Source organism: Cricetulus griseus, chromosome 7 (assembly GCF_003668045.3).
Source record: "Cricetulus griseus strain 17A/GY chromosome 7, alternate assembly CriGri-PICRH-1.0, whole genome shotgun sequence".
Lineage (NCBI taxonomy): Eukaryota > Metazoa > Chordata > Mammalia > Rodentia > Cricetidae > Cricetulus > Cricetulus griseus.
Genome location: NC_048600.1, coordinates 37,961,042 through 37,986,147, shown reverse-complemented (window position 1 = coordinate 37,986,147; position 25,106 = coordinate 37,961,042). Strand labels below are relative to the sequence as shown.

Genomic DNA, 25,106 nt, shown 5'->3' with positions numbered 1-25,106 from the left:
TCCTTCCCCAGCAATTAAACAATTTAAAGACAACACAATAGCATTCTTTTGTTAACAGTCACACATTTATGATCACACTTCATATACACATGTGTGGCCACACCATGCATACATACATCTTTTGAACAAAACTCACAAAGGAGAGGAGGTGTGGGGAGATGGCCATCCTTACCATAGCTTGGCATCTTTGGAAGGTCTTGAGGACTGCCACATCTTTGTCCATTCCTGTATGGTCTTTTGTAGGGCCTGAGTCTTTTCTTTATCTATTTGGACATATTCTACTTTATCATCCAATGTGACAGATGATGTGGATGGCTTGTGGTGAGGGCTCAGGGAGAGTGGCTGGAAGTCCAGGGCTATGTAATTCACAATGCCAGTACTCTTTTTTGGAGCTTGGTTGTTAGTGCCACTGGGTACAGGGGATGAAGACATTGGGTTCTGCATAGGGACATAGTTCTCCTCGCTGTCTCTGGAGTCTGTGTTGGTGATGCTTTGTGTGGAGATGGAATGGCAGTACTGGGGGGACAAAGACTTGGTGACAGGTGACTTGAAACGAAGCTCACTTCTCAGGTCAAGGGGTGCTGGCTTTGCCTTTCGGCTAGGCTTGAGGTTGCGATTGACCGGGGGTGGCTGGATATCACTTCCTCTGCTGGAGCTTCTATGAGTAGGAAAGGCTGTGGATGGGTAGCCTAGTGGGTCAAAGTGATGTGTGTTCATGGGGATGTCAGAACCTGGGTTTATGGGCACATAGTTGTCATCAGATCTGGCACTGTCTGATCGACCCACGATAATCCTTTCTGGGGATTTAGCAGACCAGCAGGTGGTTTCTATGCTTCGTGTTGGGTACTTGTAGTTACTGAGTGGAGATCTTTATTGAGGGCTGCCCCACCGAGGTGTCTTTGTCTGACTTGGCATGGGGTGCTGTGGTGGGGGTGCTATGGCTGAGTCCACTAGGAGGTCTCCAAATTCCCGACATAGGGTGTTGCTGTGTGTCTTGAAGGTGTACACATCCTCACTATCTGCCTCAGATCCTGAGAAGCTGCCCTTGGTGTGGCTGTGTGAAGCCAGGCTACTAGGGAGGTCAAAAGCAAGGTCTTTGAATTCTGTATTGTGTCTGCTTGGCTTGGGAAGGCTATAGAAGCCGTGGACCTGACTGCTGATTCTGTTGATACAGTGTCTATTGCCCTGGGCAAGTTTTTGTGCGGCTGTATCACTCTCCTGTTGGGTGCTCTGAGAGAAGCTGGCTTTCCTTGAATTTTCTGTCCTTTGGCTTATGCATTGGTGTAAGTGTTGATACTCAACATCCGGACAAGGCAGGCCGGATGTGGCTTTACTTGAGGGGCTGGGTAGAATGTGAAGGAGCAGAAGACTTCCTTGCTCGGAGCAGGTGCTGACTGGAGTTGCTGAACTCAGCTGGAGAAGAGTGGAGACTGTGATTGACTGAAGAAAGGTTTCTTAGAGAGTCTGTGCTCTCTTTAGTCTGACTGAAGCCGCAGATCTGGCAGATGCTCTGGACCCACCTGTTCATGTCAGCCTCTGTCTCAGGCACCAGGTAGAAGGTGGGCTAATTGGTCTTTTTTTTTGTTTTCAGGGTTTCTCTGTGTGTAGCTTTGGAGCCTATTCTGACACTCGCTCTGGAGACCAGGCTGGTCTCGAACTCACAGAGATCTGCCTGCCTTTGCCTCCTGAATGCTGGGATTAAAGGCGTGTGCCACCAATGCCCGGCTCTCGTTGGTCTTGATATCAAACATAAAACTCTTTTGGAGCTCTTTTTTGTTGAAGTTCAGGCCTACATCCAACTGCTTACAGAAGTTTAATTTGATGATCTGTAGGGGTTTCTTGGAGTGTTTATTCTTATAGTATTCTAGAACATCTGGATCACCATTCATCTGACCGCTCTGCAGGATAAAACAGCGTTTATTCCAAGCATAGCACCCCAACGTTTCTCAGGAGGCAATTTCTCCAGCCAGCCTGTGCACACCACATCTTTGCCTGCTGACTGGAGCCCTCTTCGGGCTCGAATGGACAAGGGCCTGGGCTGCTGGGTCAGCTGGCTGCTGGTGTACAGCTCATGGGGGAGGGATTCCTCAGTGGAGGATTTCCCAGATTTTTTTTTCTTTTTTCTTTTTCTGGTTGTCACATGTTTTTTATTGAAATATTTTCTCTTGTTGCTTCTTAACTAGCTGGGCATTCCACTACAGCACTGTTGATATCATCAATGATGTCACGAGGGTGGCGGCCATCCACATTATAGCCCACAGACTGTGCAGTACCCAGGATCTCTTTAATAGTACCAGAAAGTTCTCTGGCTAAAGTCCAGTGCCTCATCTGATGGGCAATGCTGACAATCTCATCGAAAGTGATATTTCCATTGTGTTTAATGTTCTTCTGCTTCTTCCTGTCTCTTGGCAGCTCCTTGAGGGCTTTAATGATCAGGGCGGAGGCAGAGGGCACCACCTCAATCTGGGCCTGTCTGTTATGGATGGTCAGTTTCACTGTAATCCTCAGACCTTTCCAGTCACCTGTTGCCTTGGCAATGTCATCACCAACTTTCTTTGGAGACAGACCCCGGGGACCGATCTTGGGGACTAAGGAGGACGTGGCACCAACCTCACCTCCGGTGCACCTCAAGTACACGACTTTGATCTCGTTGGGCAGCATGGTGGAGGCGGCTGGTGTCGGATGAACCCGGATCCAGGAGGACCGAAGAGAGTTGCTGCACTGTAGCCTCCTCTGAGCCGAAAGACGGAAAGCCCAGATTTCTTTAATAATTTTCTTAGCATTATTACTTAATCCAAAGTTAAAATGAAATCTTACCAGTACCTTGTCTCTTTAAACTTTCTCTGTGTGATTGACTGTGATCTCTATTCTAATCCAACTCTCTTAGGAGTTGAGGCACCCCTTTTCCAGTGCCTTACAATCCAACTCTCTTTGGAGTTGAGGTATCTATTTTCCAGTACCTTTTCCCAATCCAACTCTCTTAAGAGTTGAGTTACCTATTTTCTAGTATCTTTTGCCAACCCAACTCTATCAGGAATTAAGGTAGCTATTTTGTAGTACCTTTTGCAATTCACCCTTACAACTCCATACTTGCTGGCCAGCCTTCTGAGAGTGATCTCTCAGGGTCCCCTTTCTTTCCTAATCTCAGTGGAACCTCCAGTTGCGGCTGCTCTTGGCCACCACTAAGTCTGAGAATCCGGAGAAAGCCTGGAGATTTGGATGAACGACAGGATGCCTGGTCTCTCTCTTTCTGAGAGAATGTCTCTCACCTTTATTGTGGAGCAGCCTTATATACAAACTTATAAAAACCCCAGGTCAAAGGGTTCACAACAGGATATTGATCCTAGTGGGGTGAGGTCAGGAAAACAGGAGGTACCTGTGGTTATGCTGGAAAACAACTCTTAGAGACTCCATGCTGGCTGGGTCCCAACACAAAGGAGCCCAGTAGAGTCAGTCCTTGGGCTGCCTGGAGGCTCAGGCCACCACCAGGTCCACCTTGTCCCTTCAACATCCGCTGGGATGGTGCCACTGCTAGGCTCGACTCCCATCAATCTCTATCATCCATCAAGCTGGTGTGCTGTGGTGTCGCAATGCTACCTCAAGCACACTAAGCAAGTACTTCATGACAGAGCCACTTCCCCAGCCCCAAACTGGTTGATGTTGCTAAACCCTGTTTATATTCTCTTCCATGTGTCTTTCCCTTTGTAAGATTTTGTTGGTGTGAAGGGACCAGCTCCCCATTTCGGCAGCCATAAGAGCTGAACACATGCTTGCCTGACTTTGCCTTGGTCACTAGGAGGTCAGATGCCTGCCTCGTGGCAAGGAACCAATTAGAAGTTAGCTGGTGGTGCTATGCTTTATGACTCTGGGTGTGTTTTACGGACAAGTGCACAGCAATGACGTGCAGAGCATAGCAACTGCCCTGGGAGGGCTTATGGGCCATAACAACCAGTTGACTATTCAGCACAGGGCAAGCCCTCCAAGGCTGGAGGCACACCAATCCTGAGCCTGTGCATACCCCTAGACACTCCCCTTATGCTGCCCTACAAGATCTCTATGCCGTGGTTTCTGGGGGGTCTTTCCCAGCCATCCGCCATGGTGGATGGATGAAAGGCCTGAGATAACATGGGGTTAGCTTGTTAAATAACTGCAATAAAACCTCTTGCTGTTTGCATCAAGTTTTCGACTCTGCCTGGTGATTGGGTTACTGTGGTCCTCGGGGCCTGAGCCTCCGGGGGTCTTTCAGGTGCAATTCTCACCTGTGTCATTTCAGATGCTCTTCAGTTTCCTGTCTTTCTTATATGCATTTTATTTAACTTTATTTTATGTGCATCTGTATGAAGGTGTCAGCTCTCCTGGAACTGGAGTTACAGACAGTTGTGAGCTGCCATGTGGATGCTGGGAATTGAACCTGGGTTCTCTGGAAGAGCAGCTAATGCTCTAACTGCTGAGCCATCTCTCCAGCCCCGAGTTGCCTGCCTTTCTATGGCATTGATTCTTTTTTTTAAATTTATTTATTAGTTCTAGTTAGGGAACAAGCTTGTTTCAAGTCCCTTCTCCCTCTCCCTCCTCTCACCCCCAACTCTTCTCCCCCACCCTCAGCCCACCCCCACCCCATCCACCCACCACTCCCCAGGCAGGGTAGGGCCCTCAACGGGGGCTCTGCAAAGTCCACCAAATCTTCCTGTGCTGGTCCTGGGCCCTTCCCCATGTGTCCAGGGCCAGAGTGTAACCCTTCACGTGGGATGGGCTCTCAAAGTCCCTTCTTGCACCAGGGAAAAATACTAATCCACCATCAGAGGCTCCCTGGAGTGCAGAGGCCTCCTTATTGACATCCATGTTCAGGGGTCTGGATCAGTCTTGTACTGGCCTCCCCGACAGCATCTGGGGTCCATGTGCTCTCCCTTGTTCAGGTCAACTGTTCCTGTGGGTTTCTCCAACCTGGTACAGACCCCTTTGTTCTTCATTCCTCCCTCTCTTCAACTAAATTCCTGATTTCAGCTCAGTGTATATCTGTGGATGATATACACTTGCCACAGATGGAGCCACTGGGTGAGGGCTCTAGGATGGCATAAAGAGAAGTCATCAATCTCATTTTAGGGGAAGGGCTTTTAGGTTATCCTCTCCACCATTTCCTGGATTGTCAGATCGTGTCATCCTTGTAGGTCTCTGGAGATCTCCCTGGTTCCAGATCTCTTCTCAGACTTATAGTGGCTCCCTCTGCTATGGTATCTCTCATCCTGCTCTTTTTCCTCTATCATTCCCCCAACTCAATATTTCTGCCCCTCCATTTCCTCTCCTCTACTCCTCTTCTCTTGCTCTTATTGTAGCAGCTCCTTCCCCCCCTACCCTCATGCCCCCAATTAGTTCAGGAGTTCATGCCACTTCCATTCCTGGGGACCATTTATCCCTTAGAGTCAGTCCTTCATGTTTCCTACTTTCTTTGGTGAAGAGCATTATAGGCTGGTAATCCTTTGCTCTATGTCTAAAATTCATATATCAGTGAGTACATACCATGTTTGTCTTTTTGTGACTGGGTTACCTCACTCAGGATGGTTTCCTCTAGTTCCATCCATTTGCCTGCGAATTTCAAGATTCCATTGCTTTTTTCTGCTGAGTAGTACTCCATTGTATAAATGTACCACATTTTCTCAATCCATTCTTCAGTTGAGGGGCATCTAGGTTGCTTCCAGGTTCTGGCTATTACAAACAATGCTGCTATGAACATGGTTGAACATATGTCCTTGTTGTATGAACATGCACTATTTGGGTATATACCCAAGAGAGGAATGGCTGGATCTTGAGGTAGATTGATTCCCATTTTTCTGAGCAAACGCCATACTGATTTCCAGAGCGGTCTTACAAGTTCTCACTCCCACCAGCAATGGAGGAGTGTTCCTTTTTCTCCGCATTCTCTCCAGCATAGATTTTCATTGGTATTTTTTATTTTAGCCATTCTGACAGGCGTGAGGTGGTATCTCAGAGTTGTTTTGAGTTGCATTTCTCTGATGGACAATAATTTTGAGCACTTTCTTAAGTGTCTTTCAGCCATTTCAGATCCTCTGTTGAGAATTCTCTATTTAGTTCTGCACCCCACTTTTTAATTTCATTGTTTGGTGTTTTGGTGGCTAGCTTCTTGAGCTCCTTATATATTTTGGAAATCAGTCCTCTGTCAGATGTGGGATCGGTGAAGATCTTTTCCCATTCTGTGGGTGGTCGTTTTGTCCTACTGACTGTTTCCTTTGCCTTGCAGAAGCTTCTCAGTTTCAGGAGGTCCCATTTATTAATTGCAGACCTCAGTGTCTGTGCTACTGGTGTAATGTTCAGGAAGTGGTCTCCTGTGCCAATTTGTTCAAGGGTAATTCCCACTTTCTCTTCTAGAAGATTCAGTGTGGCTGGATTTATGCTGAGATCTTTGATCCATTTGCACTTAAGTTTTGTGCATGGTGACAGGTATGGATCTATCTGCAATTTTCTGCATGTCTGAATCCAATTGTACCAGCACCATTTGTTGAAGATGCTATCTTTTTTCCATTGTATAGATTTAGCACCTTTGTCAAAAATAAGGTATCCATAGGTGCGTGGGTCAATATCAGGGTTTTCAATTCGATTCCATTGGTCTATCTGTCTATTTTTGTGCCAATACCAAGCTGTTTTCAGAACTATGGCTCTATAGTAGAGCTTGAAGTCGGGCATGGTGATGCCTCCAGAAGATCCTTTATTGTAAAGAGTTGTTTTGGCTATCCTGGGCTTTTTATTTTTCCATATAAAGTTGAGTATTGTTCTTTCAATGTCTGTGAAAAACTGTGTTGGGATTTTGATGGGGATTGCATTGAATCTGTAGATTGCTTTTGGCAGGATTGCCATTTTTACTATGTTAATTCTACCTATCTTAGAGCATGGGAGATCTTTCCATTTTCTGTATCTTCTTTAATTTCTTTCTTTAAAGTCTCAAAGTTCTTATTGTACAGGTCTTTCACTTTTTTGGTTAGTGTTACCCCAAGATATTTTATGTTGCTTGTGGATATTGTGAAAAGTGATGTTTCCCTGCTTTCTTTCTCATTGGATCTATCATCTGTATATAGTAGGGCTACTGATTTTTTTGAGTTAATTTTGTATCCTGCTACCTTGCTGAAGGTGTTTATCAGCTGTAGGAGTTCCCTGGTAGAGTTTTTCGGGTCACTAATGTAGACTATCATGTCGTCTGCAAATAGTGAAAGTTTGACTTCATCCTTTCCAATTTGTATCCCTTTGATCCCCTTTTCTTGTCTTATTGCTATAGCCAGAACTTCAAGTACAATATTGAAGAGATATGGAGAGAGTGGACAGCCTTGTCTTGTTCTTGATTTTAGAGGAAACGCTTTGAGTTTCTCTCCATTTAGTTTGATGTTGGCTATTGGTTTGGTGTATATTGCGTTTATCATGTTTAGATATGTTCCTGTTATTCCTGTTCTCTCCAAGATTTTTATCATGAAGGGATGTTGGATTTTGTCAAAGGCTTTTTCAGCAACTAGTGAGATGATCATGTGGATTACATTGATGGATTTTCATATGTTGAACCATCCTTGCATCCCTGGGATGAAGCCTACTTGATCATGGTGGATGATTTTCCTGATGTGTTCTTGGATTTGGTTGGCCAATATTTTATTGAGTATTTTAGCATCGATGTTCATGAGGGATATCAGTCTGTAGTTCTCTTTCTTAGTCATATCTTTGTGTGGCTTGGGTATCAAAGTGATTGTAGCCTCGTAGAAAGAGTTTGGCAATATCCCATCTGCTTCTATTGTGCGGAACAGTTTGAGGAGTACTGGAATTAGCTCTTGTTTGAATTTCTGGTAGAATTCTGCAGTGAAGCCATCTGGCCCTGGGCTTTTTTTGGTTGGTAGGCTTTTGATAACTGCTTCTATTTCATTAGGGGTTATAGGTCGATTTAAACTGTTTATCTGATCTTGATTTAATTTTGGTAAGTGACATTTTTCCAGAAAGCTGTCCATTTCCTTTAGATTTTCCAATTTTGTGGAATACAGGTTTTCAAAGTATGACCTAAAGATTCTCTGGATTTCCTCGGTGTCCGTTGTTATATCCCCCTTTTCATTTCTGATTTTGTTTATTAGCATGCTCTCTCTCTGCCTTTTGGTTAGTTTGGCTAGAGGTTTGTCTATCTTATTGATCTTCTCAAAGAACCAACTCTTTGTTTCATTAATTCTTTGTACTAATTTCCTAGTTTCTACTTTGTTGATTTCGGCTCTCAGGTTGATTATTTCCTGGCATCTACTCCTCCTTGGTGTGTTTGCTTCTTTTTGCTCTAAAGCTTTCAGTTGTTCTGTCAATTCTCTAATGTGACTTTCCTCCAGTTTCTTCATGTGGCCACTTAGTGCTATGAACTTCCCTCTTAGCATTGCTTTCAGAGTGTCCCAATAAGTTCGGGTATGTTGTGTCTTTATTCTCATTAAATTCTAGGAAGACTTTAATTTCTTTTTTTATTTCTTCCTCAACCCAGGAATGGTGCAATTGGGTGTTATTCATTTTCCACGCAAATGTAGGTTTTCTGCAATTTGTATTGCTGTTGAATTCTAGCTTTAATGCATGGTGGTCTGATAAGATACAGGGGGTTATTTCAATTCTTTTGTAACTGTGGAGGTTTGCTTTGCTGCCAACTATGTGGTCAATTTTTGAGAAGGTTCCATGTGGCGCTGAGAAGAAGGTATATTCTTTTGTGTTTGGATGGAATGTTCTATAGATATCTGTTAAACCCAGTTGTGTCATAACTTCTGTCAGATCCTTTGTTTCTTTGTTAAGTTTCTGTCTAGTGGTTCTGTCCAGTGGTGTAAGGGGGGTGTTGAAGTCTCCTACTATAAGTGTGTGTGGTTTTATGTGTAGTTTGAGCTTTAGTAATGTTTCTTTTACAAATGTGGGTGCTTTCGTATTAGGGGCATAGACGTTCAGGATTGAGACTTCATCTTGATGGACTTTTCCTGTGATGAGTATGAAATGCCTTTCTTCATCTCTTTTGATTGCTTTCAGTTTAAAGTCTAATTTGTTAGATATTGGGATTGCTACCCTAGCTTGTTTCTTGAGCCTATTTGATTGGAAAATTTTTTCCCATCCTTTTACTCTGAGGTATCGCCTGTCTTTGAAATTGAGGTGTGTTTCTTGTAAACAGCAGAAGGATGGATTCTGTCTTCGTATCCATTCTGTTAGCCTATATCTTTTTATGGGTAAGTTAAGACCATTGACATTTAGGGATATTAATGTCCATTGTTCATTGGTTCTTCTTTGTTTTGGATTTATTGTTGGTGGTGTCATTGCGTGTGGGTTTTGCCCTCCTGTTTCTTTTTGTGTTTGGTAAAATTAGATTATCTATTGCCAGTGTTTTTGTGAGTGTAGTTATGTTTGTTGGGTTGGAGTTTTCCTTCCAGAGCCTTCTGTAGTGCTGGATTTGTGGATATGTATTGTTTAAATCTGTTTTGGCCGTGGAATATCTTGTTTTCTCCATCTATAGTGATTGAAAGTTTTGTTGGGTACAGTAGTCTGGGTTGACATCCATGCTCCCTTAGTGCTTGTAGGTTATCTATCCAAGACCTTCTGGCTTTCAGAGTTTCCATTGAGAAGTCGGGTGTGATTCTGATTGGTTTGCCTTTATATGTTACTTGGCCTTTTTCCTTTGCTGCTCTTAATATTTTCTCTTTATTCTGTAGATTTGGTGTTTTGATTATTATGTGTCGGGGGGACTTCTTTTTGTGGTCCAGTCTGTTTGGTGTCCTGTAAGCTTCTTGTACTTTCATAGGCATATCCTTCTGTAGGTTGGGGAAGTTTTCTTCTATGATTTTGTTGAATATGTTTTCTGTACCTTTGAGCAGTGTTTCTTCACCTTCTTCTACACTTATTATTCTTAGGTTTGGCCTTTTTACAGTGTCCCATATTTCCTGGATATTTTGTGTTAGGGATTTGTTGGACTTGAGGTTTTCTTTGGTTGATGAATGTATATCCTCTAGCGAGTCTTCAGTAGCTGAGATTCTCTCTTCCATCTCTTGAATTCTATTGGTTAAACTTACATCTTTAGTTCCTGATTGTTTATCCAGCCTTTCCATTTCCAGCATGGTCTCATTCTGTGTTTTCTTTATTGTGTCTATTTCAGCTTTCGTGCTTTGAACTGTTTCAAGAGCTTCCTTCACTTGTTTGGATGTTTTTTCTTTGCTTTCTTTAGATTCTTTAAGAGATTTATTTATTTCTTGAATTTTTTGGTTTGTCTTTTCCTCCATTTCGTTTAATTTTTTGTTTGCTTTTTCTTCAATTTCTTTAAGGGATTTTCTTGTTTCCTCTTTAAAGTTCTCTATAATCTTGCTGAGATAATTTTTGAGGTCCATCTCATCTTCATCCTCTATGTTGGGCTTTTTAGATCTTGCTAGAGTGGAGTCCCTAGATTCTGGTGGTGTCATATTGGTCTTTCTGTTGTTGAGTGAAATCTTATTCTGTCTTCTCCCCATATCTTCTTTTAGTGGGTGCAGGTGGGGTCTCTCTATCTCCTCTTGTGACCCAGTGGTGTGTGGGGGCCAGGAATTCAATGTCCACAACTCTGGATGGTCTTGACTCTCCTGGTAGTCTCCTCACTAGTTCCTGGGTCAGTCGGTGGAATAGAAGGGTGGGGTGCTAGCAGATTCGGGGTGCAGGGAGCTCCTCCCTGCCTGGGCATGTCTACCCCAAGCCCTTAGGCACAGGCAGGGGTGGGGGAGTGGGGGTGGTCGGGGTGGATGATGTTTTGGGCGGGAGTCAGGAAAGGGCAGAGACTCACTCACCTAGTTCCTGGGTCGGTCGACGGAATGGAAGGGTGGGGTGCTAGCAGATTCAGGGCGCAGGGAGCTCCTCCGGCATTGATTCTTAAGGTCTAATTTATGCTGGTCTGGAGCACCTCTGTAATCCCAGCACTCAGGAAGCAGGAACAGGAACCATCCCTGCATGGTTCATGCCTGTAATCTTAGCACTTGGGAGCCTGAGGCATATAGATGACTGCAAATTCAAAACTATCTTGGTCTGTATATCAAATTCTAGGTCAGTCAGACTACATAACAAGACCCTATCTCAAAAAACTAAACCACCCCTCCCACCAAAAACAGCAGCAAAATCAAAACCAACTAAAAACATCAAAGGACGCTGGACGGTAGTGGCACATGCCTTTAGTCCCAGCACTCGGGAGGCAGAGGCAGGCAGATCTTTGAGTTTGAGACCAGCTTGGTCTGCAAGAGTTAGTTCCAGGACAGCCTCCAAAGCCACAGAGAAACCCTGTCTTGAAAAACAAACAAACAAAAAAAAAAAAAGAAAAGAAAAAGGAAAGAAACAAAGGTCTGAATAGATGGCTCATTGGTTAGAGCGCTCTCTTCTGGCTTCTGTAGACATCAGACACACATGTGAATCCCAGATATACATGTATGAAAATCACCCATACATATAAATTAATCACTTTTTTTTAGAATAAGAAACAAAACAGAACCAACTTGAGTGAGAAGGTTCCACTCTGAGCATCGACTTGTCCCAGATCATTCAGACTCAGATACAAAAGTGCTGTCCTGGAACTCACTCTATAGACCAGGCTGGCCTTGAACTCAGAGATCTGCCTTCTGAATGGTGGGTTTTGTGTGCCACCACTGCCCCAGCTTATCTTTGTTCTTTGAGACAAAGTCTTGCTATGTAGCCAAACTGACTTCAGAGCCAAATTCTGCCTCAACTTCTTGAGTTCAGAGATTATAGGCATTCTGCTACAGACCTGGAAGTCTCCATATGTTGAGTATATTCCTCTTTCTTTTCTTTTCCATTAATTAACTTGTATTTGTGCTGGCCATGGTGAGCAGGTGGAGGTCAGAGGACAGTTTTGAGAGTCAGTTCTGCTCTATCACTGTGGGTTCTAGGGTCAAATTCAGGTCATCAGACTTTGTGACAAGAGCCTTTACCCAATGAGCCAACTCCACAGCCAGAGAGACAAGAGTTTATTACATCCAACTTGATATCTTCCTGCATCAGCCTTTTTGGGTAGTGGGATCATGGGTATGCCCTGCTATGCCTGGGCTCTCAGAATCTGATAGCTACTGTGATAGTTCCTTCTTTTTTAGTTTTTAAAAAATATTTTTTGTGTATGAATGTTTTGCTTTCATATTTGTATGTACACCACATGTGTGCCTATTTGCCCGTAGACATCAGAAGAAGACATTGGATCCCCTGGAACTGGAGTTACAGACAACTGTAAGTTTCCAAATGGATGCTGGGGAAAGGAATCCTGTCCTCTGTAAGAGCAAGGCATGCTCTTAACTGTTTAGCCAACTCCAGCCCCTTCTGTTACAGTTTAGATCTTGAGTGTCCCTAAAGGTCATGTGTTCAAGGTTTGATTTCCTGTTTAGTTTTATTGGTATGTTGGAGGTCAAAATAACAAAACAAAAATCCAAATAATACCCTCTCATTAATAAAATGAACAAACACCTGATCAGAGACTTAGTGGCTATTGTATATCAGTTTCCTGAGATTAAAACATTCCAACATGCAAGGGAGCTTGGGTTGTTTGTTTGTTTTTCCAAGACAGGATTTCAATGTGATGCTCTGGCTGTCCTGGAACTCACTTTGTAGACTAGGCTGGACTCAAACTCACAGAGATCACCTGTCTCTACCTCTGGAGTGCTGGGATTAAATGTGTGTCTGACATCATCTCCTTTAGTAGAGCTTCTTTCCTTTAAAAAACAAAAAACAAAAAAACACCCAAAATGGAACATTTATTATTTTTTTAACTCAAAGCAGTATTAAGTAGATAGGGTAAGAAATTAAATATAAACACAATTTATGTAAGGCAGCATAACCAAATGGACTCATGGAGAGACCACGTAGGCAACAGAGAATCTATCAATGATGTCTCCAGTCTGGACTCCTGCCTGGTCTTCAGCCACCCTCTTCTCTTCCCTTTGGTGGACCCTGAATAAAACACCAGTCGACACTGATTGGCTGTCGCATCAAATCTTGACCATTGAGTCCCTCCATGGCAGCCTGAGCCTCTTTGTATGCTTCATACTCAACTAGAGTATATCCCTTCAAGTATCCTATAGGCCTGTCCAAGTTAAGGTGGATATTATTTATTTCCCCATATTCAGAGAATTTGTCATGGATATCTTCTTCAGTGGCTTTTTCGTCGACTCCAGTGACAAAGAGAATTCAACTTTCAACAGACTGTTGTGGTCCAGGTTCATTGCCATCCTGCTCCACACTGTCATAATCCTTTCGCATCTGCTCTCGGGACCCCTTGGAGCCAAAGCCACTTTTTCTTTTAGTTTATGGGTGCTCTCATCCCCATCCTCATCCTAGACTAAACCACACCCCCTCCCCCCTGCCCTTAAGCAGGGAGGCAAACTGGTTACAAGAATTCCCTGGAACTGACTGGTTCACTAGGCCTCTCCCTGCCAGGGTAGCAGAGCCCAGCTGCTTGGAATAGGTTTAGGAGAGAGGCATCTGGAGAGGTCACTCTCCACCCTGATGAGCTTCCTGCAGGCTGTGAAGTGTGCTCCTGGTTTCCCAGCTCTTGTCAGCTGTCATGCTGGAGTAGAACTTGGTGAGGCAGCCATCTTTGGGTCTTTTCTGCTCCTGTAAGTAATCCCAATAAAACTCCTTGGCTCACCGAGTTGGACTTCGGTGATACCGTACTTTGGTCTGTTGTGGGCTCCCTCTCTGGGGTGAGTAGACAAGTGTGTTTTGTCTCCTTAGGAAAGGTTTTGTCACACAGCAATGGCTCACACCTATATTCCCAGTCCAGAGGAGGCTGAGGAGAGCCATTTAGGCCCCAGAACTCAAGAGAAGACTATGCAAGCTAGTAAGGTTCCATAGCAATAAGTTGAGATAAAACAGAGTCCAGCACAAGGAAACTCTAGTATGTGAGTGTGGTGGGGGTGGGGGGGGAGGAGGATCAGGAGTAAATACTATCCTTAGCTACCTTTTGAGTTCAAAAGTGGCCAGGGCTAGAGAGTGAAACCCTGTCTCAAAAAACCATTTGTGAATCAGCCATGGTGGCAACTTTAGTCAAACCACTCAGGAGGCAGAGGCAAGCACATCTCTGTGAATTCAAGGTCAGCCTAGTCTACAGAATGAGTTTCAGGACAGTCATGGCTTTCTAGTGAGGCCCTGTCAAAAAATAATAAAATATTATTTCTTTATATCAAATATAAAGAAAACTAGTGGGGCGTTGGTGGTGCATGCCTTTAATCGCAGCACTCGGGAGGCAGAGGCAGGTGGATCTCTGTGAGGGCGAGGCCAGCCTGGTCTCCAGAGCGAGTGCCAGGATAGGCTTCAAAGCTACACAGAGAAACCCTGTCTTGAAAAACCAATATATATATATATATATATACATATATATATATATATATATATATATATATATATATATATAATATCCAGTTATAGAGTATCATGCCTTTAATCCCAGCACTCAGGATGCAGAGGCAGTTGGATCTCTGAGTTTGAGGCCAGCCTGGTCTACAGAGCAAGTTCCAGGACAGCTAGGGCTATACAGAGAAACTCTGTCTAGAAACGACAACAATTTCCAGGTGTTGGTGGCATATACCTTTAAATCCCAGCATTTGGGAGGCAGAGGCAGGTGGATCTCTGTGAGTTCCAGGCCAGTCTGGTCTACAGAGTGAGTTCCAGGTCAGTCTCCAAACCTACAGAGAAACCCTGTCACAAATAAAGAACAACAACAACAACAACAAAAACCAGCAGCAGCAAAAACAAAACAAAACAAACAAACAAACAAACAAAAAGAACAAAAAGAAAAAGAAAGAAAAACCACACACCACACACACATAAACCCAAGCAAACAGAAACCAGAAAGATACCTTTGTGTTTGGTATATGTTAATGTGTGTGCACATGTGTGTTCGTGCATGTGGAGGCCAGAAATTAACATTGATTCTTTTTCTCAATTGCTTTCACCTTAGTTTTTTGAGACAAGTTCTCTCATTGAAAACTGGAGTTCTCCAAGACTGGCTGCTCGCCAAGCCCCAGGGATCCATGGGTCTCTGTCTTGCCAGAACATGTATGTGGTCATACCCAATTTCCTCTCCTCCCTCCCTTCCTCCCTCCCTCTCTTTCTCCCTCCCTCCCTTCCTTTCTCTCTTTCCTGACAGGTTTCACTATGTAGCTAGCTTCTGATACAGGCTAGTCCAAGTCTCATGGAGCTCTATGTGCCTCTGTTTCCTGAATGTTGGAATTGAAAGTACGTGTGTCACCCTGCTTGGCCTCCAGCTTTCTTTTTTGTTTGTTTGTTTTTTCTTTGGTTTTTCGAGACAGGGTTTCCCTGTGGCTTTGGAGACTTTCCTGGAACTAGCTCTTGTAGACCAGGCTGGCCTCGAACTCACAGAGATCCTCCTGCCTCTGCCTCCCGAGTGCTGGGATTAAAGGCGTGCGCCGCCGCCGCCGCCGCCGCCGCCGCCACCACCCAGCGGCCTCCAGCTTTCTTTCCCTGATCTTCTCTTTCTCCTCTTTCTTCTGTTTTTGGTAGTGTTGGGATTCAAACCCAAGATTTCTTGCCTACTGGGCAAGTGTCCACCACTGAGTTACAATCCAGTCAAAATGCACAATTATTTCTTTTTAGAAAGAGAGAGAAACACATTTGATTATGTAGTTGCATCCTACTGCACATTGCTGAAAAATTCCTTCTTTTGTCTCCATACGGAACATGCTTGTTCATCCAACTTCTGCTTCCCAGTGCCTCACAGGACTCTATTCGGTCCATGTCATATCAACAATTTGAGCTGCATCCTAGAAGCTCTAGCTGTCTCCATTATCATGCCCCAATTGAACCCTCACCTTCCCCGTCTTGTCAGCTTCTGACAGGTTTCTTTGTGCATTTAGAGTTCATAAAGTCAAGTTCAAGGAATTAAGTCGTGCCAGGGAGGCTTGAATAGTCTCTCTCTGCATAATATAGTGTATAAGCTACTGCTGAAAGGCCAAAAAGCCTCTCTCTCTCTCTCTCTCTCTCTCTCTCTCTCTCTCTCTCTCTCTCTCTCTCTCTGTGTGTGTGTGTGTGTGTGTGTGTGTGTGTGTGTGTGTTATTTTATATTGAGAAATAGCACTTTGCTGAAAGCAATAGCTAAAATACTCTGGTAAGAGTGCTTCAATTTTATTGTAAACATTGCTGGTGCCTATTAAGGAGTGGTGATAACTGTGGCAAATTGTAAACTCCAGGCTGGCCTCAATCTCTCAATGGAGCTGAGGATGAGCTTAACTTTTGGTGTTCCTGCATCTACCTCATGGGGGCTGGGCTTATAGGGATCTGCCAGCGTGCCTGTTTAATACAGTACTGGATTGAACCTGTGGCTTTGTGCTTGCAAGGCAAACACTTGACTGGATGATCTTTCTCCTCAGCCTCTTTGCCCCATTTTCTGTAAATATTTTTAGTTTATTAATTATTATTAGAGTGTGCTTTTGGACATGCACATGCCACAGCACGAGTGCAGAGTTCACAGGACAACTCTCAGGAGTCAGTTTTCTCCTTTCACATTGGGTTCCAGAATCAAGTCCAGGTCATCAGGCTTGCATAACAAGTGTTTTTACCCCCATGGACCTGTTTTGTTGGCCAATATTAGCAATGTTACAGTGAATAATTCAGGATGTGGCTCAATCTAAGGTAATACAGTCTAACTCAGTGGGGGGAAGGCCTGGCACGGAGCACAGGGCAGCCGTTGTGTTTACATTTCAGTAGGCCAGGAAGCAAAGGGAAGAGCTAGAAGCAGAGCCATGTGGTAACCCTCAAGGCTTGACTCACTTCCTCCAGTCAAGCTGGCCTCTTAAAGGTTCCATGCCACCCTGAGAACTCCACCAGCCAGGTACCAAGTGTTCAAACATGTGGGCCTATGGGAGATATTTTACACCCAAACGAAGATGCAAGGTTTGGCCATATAGGCCAGGCTGGCCTGGAACCTGCTATTCATCTGCCTCAATCTCCTGAATGCTGGGATTACAGCCTGTGTCACCACAGCCAATTGGCTCTCTAGAATTCTTAGACTTTCCCCATTTCCTCAATATCTTCAGGTACCTGTTCAGCAAGGGGAAGTGAGGTGATGTTGCAAAGCATCCTAGGGATGGCCTAACAGCTATCGAAGGATTGATAGGGTTTTTATTTGTTTGGTTTTGGTTTTTTGAGACAAGAGTTTCTCTATGTAGCCCTGGCTGTCCTGGAACTTGCTTTATAGACCATGCTGGCCTTCAACTCAGACTGCCTCTGCCTCCTGAGTGCTGGAATAAGAGGTGTGCACTACCAATGCACAACATAATAGGATTGTTTTGATTATTTCTTTAAGGCATAAAATAAGTTTTTAAAAACAATTTTTTGTGAGAGAGTGATGGTGACATATGTGGATGTCAGAGGACAAGTCCCAGGAATAGGTTCTGGAACCTGCTATTCCAGAACCTACTGGAATGAAAAGCATAAAATGAGTTTTTTTTTAAAGAGAGAGAGAGAGAGAGAGAGAGAGAGAGAGAGAGAGAGAGAGAGAGAGAGCCTGCATTATGCACATGTGTATGTCAGAGGACAAGTCCCAGGTATAGGTTGTAGATCCTGGGGTGCTCACTTTGGCAGCAAGCATCTTTACCTTCTGATCCATCTTACCAACTCATGGTTAGTTTTTTTTGTTTGTTTGTTTTCTGAGTCAGGGTTTCCTCTGTGGCTTTGGAGGCTGTCCTGGACCTAACTCTTGTAGACCAGGCTGGTCTTGAACTCACAGAGATCCACCTGCCTCTGCCTTCCAAGTGCTGGGACTAAAGGCATGCGCCACCACTGCCTGGCAAGTTTTCATTTTTAACCTGAGCAATCTAGAGTCACTTGGGAAGAGGGCCACAATGAGGGGTTGTCTACATCAGGTTAGTCTGTAAACTGTTTTATTTCAGTTGGGATGGGATGAGCCACCCACTATGGGTGGCACCATTCCCTTGGGCTTGAGATAAATGGGAGAGAGCTAGTAGAGCACTAACATGCATGAATTCAATCTTTCTCTGCTTATTTATTTATACACTTTTTTTCCTGAAATGAAATTTCTGTATATAGCCTTGGCTGCCCTGGGACTTGCTATATATACCAGGATGGTCTTGAATGCACAGCGATCCTCCTGCCTCTGCCTCTCAAGTGCTGGGACTAAAGGTGTACACCACCATACTTGGTTTCTTTTCTTTACCTTTCTCTCTTTTTCAACAGAATCTCATGTAGTCCAAGATAGCCTTGAATTCACTATGTAGCCAAGGAGAGCCATGAGCTTCTGATCTTCCTTTCTCTGTTACCATGCAGCACTGGGTATTGAACTCAGAGCTTTGTATATTATGTTAGGCAAGCACTCAATCTATTGAGCTACATCTCTAGCCTCTTCTTGTTGAGATAGGGCCTCATATATCACAGATTGGCTTCAAACTTAAGTTATTACTGGAACTACAGATGTGTGCTACACATCCAGATGTGTGTGTGTGTGTGTGTGTGTGTGTGTGTGTGTGTGTGTGTGTGTGTGTGTGTGTGTGTAGCTGGGGACTGAAACCAGCACCTCATAATTGCTAGGCAAGTGCTCTCCCATAAAGCTAAATCCTCACTTCTTTTCTTTCTTTCTTTCTTTCTTTCTTCCTTCCTTCCTTCCTTCCTTCCTTCCTTCCTTCCTCTCTCTCTCTCTCTCTCTCTCTCTCTCTCTCTCTCTCTCTCTCCCTTCCTTCCTTCCTTCCTTTCTTTCTTTCTTTCTTTCTTTCTTTCTTTCTTTCTTTCTTTCTTTCTAAGATGGTGGGGTTTCAGGGGGCTGGAGAGATGGCTCAGAGGTTAAGAGCACCGACTACTCTTCCAGAGGTACTGAATTCAATTCCCAGCAACCACATGGTGGCTCACAACCATCCATTATGAGATCCGGTGCCCTCTTCTGGTGTGCGGATATACATGGAAGCAGAATGTTGTATACATAATAAATAAATAAATAAATAAATAAATAAATAAATAAATCTTAAAAAAAAAAGGATGGTGGGGTTTCAGGCAGTGGTGGCTCATGACTTTAATCCCAGCACTCAGGAAGCAGAGGTAGGTGTATCTCTAAGAGTTCAAGACCAGCCTGGTCTACAGACTGAGTTCCAGCACAGCCAGGGCTGTTACACAGAAAAACTCTGTCTCGAAAAACAAAACAAAAAGGCAGGGTTTCACTAAGTTGCCTAGGCTGGCCTTGAACTTGCTCTGCAGTCCAGGCAGTCCTTGAATTTGCTGTCCTCCTGCCTCAGTTTACCTAGTAGTTGGAGTTACAGGGATGAGCACCATGCCTCATTTAAAAAATAGTGGTGGTAGAGGCAGGGGGATCAGGAGTTCCAGGTCTTCCTTAGCTATATAGCAAGTTTAAAGCCAGCCTGGGCTACATGGGACTCTATGAGCTAGGCTTTGCATGTTGGACTTATTTCATACCTTCTTGCCTAGGGGAAAGTCTCTGATGATGAGCAGAAAGTGCTGTGTGTACATGGGGTCAGGGTGGGGGCAGATGTAACAGGTATGAGGTCCTTGTGCTCACAGTTAGCACTAAGGAAACCAAGAATGTTAAACACGCAGGCTAGTCTCTTCAACAGAAAGGATGTATACCTGTTCCCACCTAGAATGGACATAGTTAGTAACCTGGTGATCTTTGCTATCAGTAGCACCAGGCCTCACCAGAATCCCCCAGACTATGATGTATAACATGATAAATAAAAGACCCAGTAATGATGTTTACCCAAGACTCTTCCTCCCACGACCTTCATCCTGAGTTTTGTTTCTCAGTCAGTGCATCACCCCCCTCCCCCAGCTCCTTTTTTTTCTTTTTTGAGACCAAGTTTCTCTATGCAGCTTTGGCTGTCCTGAATTCACTATGTAGACCTCTGTCTCCTGGCTTAGTACTCATTCTTATGGGAGAGTTCACATGTGCTTTATAAGAGTTTTCTTTGTTTTTCAAAGGGTTTATTAGGCTTATACTTAAAAAATTAATTTATTTGTATTATGTTTGAGTGCTGCATTTGCATGTACAATTTTATGTCAGAAGAGGGCATCAGATACCACTGTAGATGGATATGAGCCATCATTTGGTTGCTGAGAATTGAACTCATAACCTCTGGAAAAGCAGCCAATGCTCTAAACCACTGAGCCATCTCTCCAGCCCCTGAAAAAGAGTTTTGATATAGTCACACCATAAACATTATTGCCATAATTGCCACCAGGAACCTTTCCCCAAAGTTGTAGTGTGTTTAAATAAATATGTCAAAAATAAACTCCCTGGGGAAGTTTGAACCAACACTGACTACTGAGTCATGTTGAACCAGATTTCCTTCTTGCATCATGAAGATTGACAGCAGTGGCATTTGTAGGGACTCCCCACAAGTAGACTTTCCCGGATAGTCATTGTTGCTAAGATTCAGTCTCTTCCCGTCAAGACCTGGACTTCTTCCACGTCAGCTCTCCTGGTAATAACGCACACAGACGGTGTGACATCGAGTGCATCAACTACACAGGGCTTCTTCCCAGCACTGCTGGTTTTTTTTTTTTTTGTTTGTTTGTTTGTTTCTGGAAGAAAAAAAGAAAGAAAGAACATAAAGTTGGCTGGGTAGGGAGGTGGGGAAGATCTGGGAGGAATTAGAGGAAATATATGATCAAAATATATTGTCTGAAAGTAAAAACAACCCCCCCAATCTGTGATGGGGGCAGAAGAGATTTCTCAGCAATTAAGAGCACTGAATACTCTTCCAGATGCCCAGGTTGGATTTCCAGCACCTTCATAGTAGCTCACAATTATCTCTAGCTCACAATTATCTCTAACTCCAGTTTCTGGGGATTCAACACCCTCTTTTTTTTTTTTTTAAAGATTTTATTTATTATGTATACAACATTCTGCTTCCATGTATATCTGCACACCAGAAGAGGGCACAAGGTCTCATAACGGATGTTTGTGAGCCACCATGTGGTTGCTGAGAATTGAACTCAGGACCTCTGGAAGAGCAGCCAGTGCTGTTAACCTCTGAGCCATCTCTCCAGCCCTCAACACCCTCTTTTGGCTTCCAAAAACACTGCACATATGTTGAGTACAGACACACATGCTGGAAAAACACCCATAAACATAAAACTAAAATAATAATAATAAAGTGTGCATCCAGGATACATAAAAATCTGTGACTCCTTTCTCCAAAGATAAGTGCTACTATTAAGGTGTATTTATTCCAGTCTTCTTTTCTCTCTTTATAATGTAACAGCAGATACACTGTATACATTTTTCTATAACTGAAATGGTAGCATACTGTATACAGATGTTAGTAATGGGGCCGATGAGACAGTTCAGTAGGTTAAGTGTTTGCTGTGCAAACATGAGGACCTGAGTTCTGATCCCTAGAACATAAGATAAAAAAGTTTGATTCAGTGGCTTTAACCCTAGTGTGCCTATCACCATAGCCTTAAAGGGCACAGTGAGATGCATAAGCTAGATTTTGTTAGCCAGCCGATAGAGCTGAAATGGTGAGCTTCCGGTTGCATAGACACTGTTTTTAAAAATTAGGTAGAAAACAATAAAGGCACCTGGCATGAGCCTCCAGCTTCAACAAGTGAAAGAAAGTTCAAATGCACATCCAATACACATGTACACATACACACACACACACACACACACAAACATACACACACACACACACACACACACACACACACACACACACACACATTATTTATGGCCACTGTGATGGCACATGCCTATAATCCCAGCACTTGAGAGTCATTGGCAGTAGGATCATTTTAAGTCCAAAGCAAGCCTGGACTACATCGTGAAACTCTGTCTCAAAAACAGAACAAACAACAACAAAAAAACAAATGCCAAAACAAACAAACACACCTTTAGTCCCTGCACTTGGGAGGCAGAAGCAGGCAGATTCTGGTGAGCTAAAGGCCAGCCTGGCCTACAGAGTGAATTCCAGGACAGCCAGAGCTACACAGAGAAACTCTTATCTCAAACAAAAAAATCAATGTGTGCCCCCAAAAGAAAAAAACTGTCAAGTCTTCCTCACCTCTCTCTCTTTTTTGATAGATTCCCACTCTATCTCCGGCTGGGGCAGTCCTGCCTAGAATTCTCTATGTAGACCAGGATGACCCCAAACTCACAGACATCCACCTGCCTCTATCCCCACTACACACAGCTCATCAGATATCCATCTATGTCCGGTCTGAAGTCTTTCTCAGGAACTGGCTGCATAGGAAATTAGGAAATACATTGGGCTTTCACAGGCCATCTGGCATCTGCAGTATGCAGCAGTCACACATTAGACATCCATGAATGAACATAGCTGTATTCCAGTATAAGTTTAAATTGGACTTTCAGATCATTCCATAGGTCTTTTTGATTTTCCAACCATTTCAAAAATATCAAATTATTCTTGGCTCCCAAACTGGACAGGAAGCAGGCCATATTTTGTCTGCAGGCTGCAGTTTCCCAACCTGACCCTACATACAATGTTTTTCCTGGCTGCCTTGAGTTGCGCTGCATAGATGTGTCATTGCTGACTCAAATGCTACCCGTTTTGCAAGATAATTGGATTGGATTAACTGTTTTGGATTTCTGGAAACCTAGGACAAGCACCTTTGTGGTTAAGCCTTATAAGATGCATTTGAGTTATTTCCTAGATAGAAATTCCTGCATGGGGAATAACCAATTCAAAGAGTAAACACAACTTACCATTTTGTGAGTGTGTGTGTGTGTGTGTGTGTGTGTGTGTGTGTGTGTCGCATGTGTGCCTGAGCCACATACTACAACATGGCTACGGAGGTCAAAGGACAACTTTCTGGAGTTGGTTCTTTCCTTCCACCATGGTGATCTTGGGGATCAAACTCAGTTTGTCAGTCAGGCTTGGCAGGTCAATTTATAGTATTTTGATGCCATTGTACAATCTCATGTCTGGGACAGGCATCATGAAGATGAGCTGAATGAATCTGGTCTGGTAGTACAGACTCGTGACCTAGCTACTTGAGAGACTGAGGCAGGAGGATCAAACGTTCAAGGCATGCTATGCAATTGAATGAGATCTTTCAATACAAAAAGTAAAAAGAAAGCTAAGGATGAACCACAAAGTCCTGGGGTCTATCCCAGCACTGCATAAGCCCATCATGGCGATGCCCTCTTGTAGTCCCAGCTCTCAGGAGGTGGAGGCAGAAGGTTCAGAAATTCAAGGCCTTTCCTAGCTATATAGCAAGTCTGAAGTTAGGAGAGGTGACAATAGGCCCTGCCCCCGCCCCCCCAAAAAAAACAGAAAAAAGCAAAATGGGACTTTTGAGACAGGATTTCTCTGTGTAGCCCTGACTGTCCTGGAACTCTCTTTGTACACCAGGCTGGCCTTGAACTGGGAGATCTGCCTGCCTCTGCCTCCGAGTGCTGGGAGAGACCTTTTCTTTTCAATAAAGGCTGGGATATAGCTCAGTGGTACAGTACTTGCCTAGGATGAATGTGACCCTAGGTTCAGTTCTCAGCACCTCAGAGGGGAAAAAAAATTGAAGTCTAAAAATGAGTAAAGGGCTAGACTTCCAGAACACTGAAGATGTAAAGCTAGAACTGCTAGTTTAAAATAAACTTCTTTTGGTCCCGTGGGTCCTGCCTCTAGCGCCCTCTAGAGTCCACTTGCACATCAACTGTCTCTCTTTGGGTTCCAGGTGAATTGCACATCTATTAGAGTGGGATAAGGACGGCAGCCACATCCTTGTTGCCCATCTCAGGGGCTCTGCTGTGGCCTAAGGATGGACAGTCCAGCAGAGATGCACCCTCGATCCCCGTCTCCGAGATATATCAGAAGCCAAAACCAGATTCCTTCTAGTTTGGAGCTAAGTGCTGATTGCTCATGTATTGCAACCCACCACCTAGAGGACTCACTGGAGTCTAAAATGCAGCTGCAGAGGGCTAATGGACCTATCCTCTTAGAGCCCACCATTGGCTGCCTTCAGCCAATGGTGGTGGTGGCAAAGGGAATGCATGCTTCAAAAATGTTTGGCGGAGGAAGTGTCTGCCCTTGGACAGGGGTTCTGACAACTGTATGAGTACCTACTTGGTCTTGCTTTTCTCTGATTCTCGACTCGTATTTACTGCGCCCCAGGCACCGTTCAGGGGAGGAAGTTACTACCTACAGGGTCCTCCTCTTGGAGGCACTGTTGAGCATACTGAATAAGCAAGTGGGTAGTGGGGAGCCAACGAGGGGAGAGGTAGGGAAGTGACAGAAGAACAGCGTTTAAACACCCACCGTGAACCAAGCACACCATCACCAATGTTTGGATGCGGTGGAGCTAGGGACATAGTTCAGTTGATAGAGTGCTTGCCTAAAATGTATGAGGCGCTGGGTTTGATTCACAGTACCACATAAAACTGGTTGTGGTGCCACGTGTCTGTCATCCCGGTAGGGTCTTATATAACCCAGGGGGGCCTGAAACTCACAGCAATCCTCTTGAATGCTGGGATACAGGCATGCATCATCATGCCTGGTTGGCACTTTACATTAGTAAAGTGCCAGAGTCTTATTTATAAATGGAATAGTAGAGTTTTTTGGGGGGGTTGATTTTTCGAGACAGGAGTTCTCTGTGTAACAGTCCTGGCTGTCCTAGAACTCTCTCTGTAGATCAGGCTGGCCTAGACCTCACAAAGATCTACCTGCCTCTGCCTCCCGAGTGCTGGGACTAAAGGCATGCACCACCACCTGGCTAAATGCTTTCTTTTATAGTGGCCTTGGTGAAGGTGTTTTGTAACAGCAATTGAAAAGTAACTAAGATGGACCCTGTCTCAAAACACGGGAAGAGCAGCAAGTGCTGGTAAGACCTGATCCATCTTTCCAGCCATGAGATCCTGTCTTCCAACACTGTTGGGGGGGCGGGGGCAGCTCACTGGCAAAGTGTTTGTCCAATCTGTGGGAAGGCTTGGGTTTTAAGTTTTTTTTTTTTTTTTTTAAAGATTTATTTATTTTATTTTATGTGCATGAGTGTTTTCTCTGTGTACCTTGTGCTTGCCCCTATACCATCGGCGGTCAGAAGAGGGCATTGCACCTTCTGGAGCTGGAGTTACAGATATTTGTGAGCCACAATGTGGATACTGAGCA

The 25,106-nt window shown here is 44.1% G+C and overlaps 1 protein-coding gene and 1 pseudogene across 1 annotated transcript in view; both read right to left on the bottom strand.

The window, feature by feature from the left end:
* Positions 1 to 180: 180 nt before the first annotated feature.
* Positions 181 to 1,889, bottom strand: LOC100768774 (annotated as a pseudogene).
* Positions 1,890 to 2,141: 252 nt separating this feature from the next.
* The window catches only part of LOC100768480 (60S ribosomal protein L12), a 56,204-nt gene continuing 33,239 nt past the window's right edge, over positions 2,142 to 25,106 (bottom strand). The window contains exon 2 of the mRNA XM_035448082.1: positions 2,142 to 2,762. Coding sequence (XP_035303973.1) covers positions 2,176 to 2,762 — 587 coding nt within the window. The 3' untranslated portion in view covers positions 2,142 to 2,175. The remainder of the gene's footprint in view (positions 2,763 to 25,106) is intronic.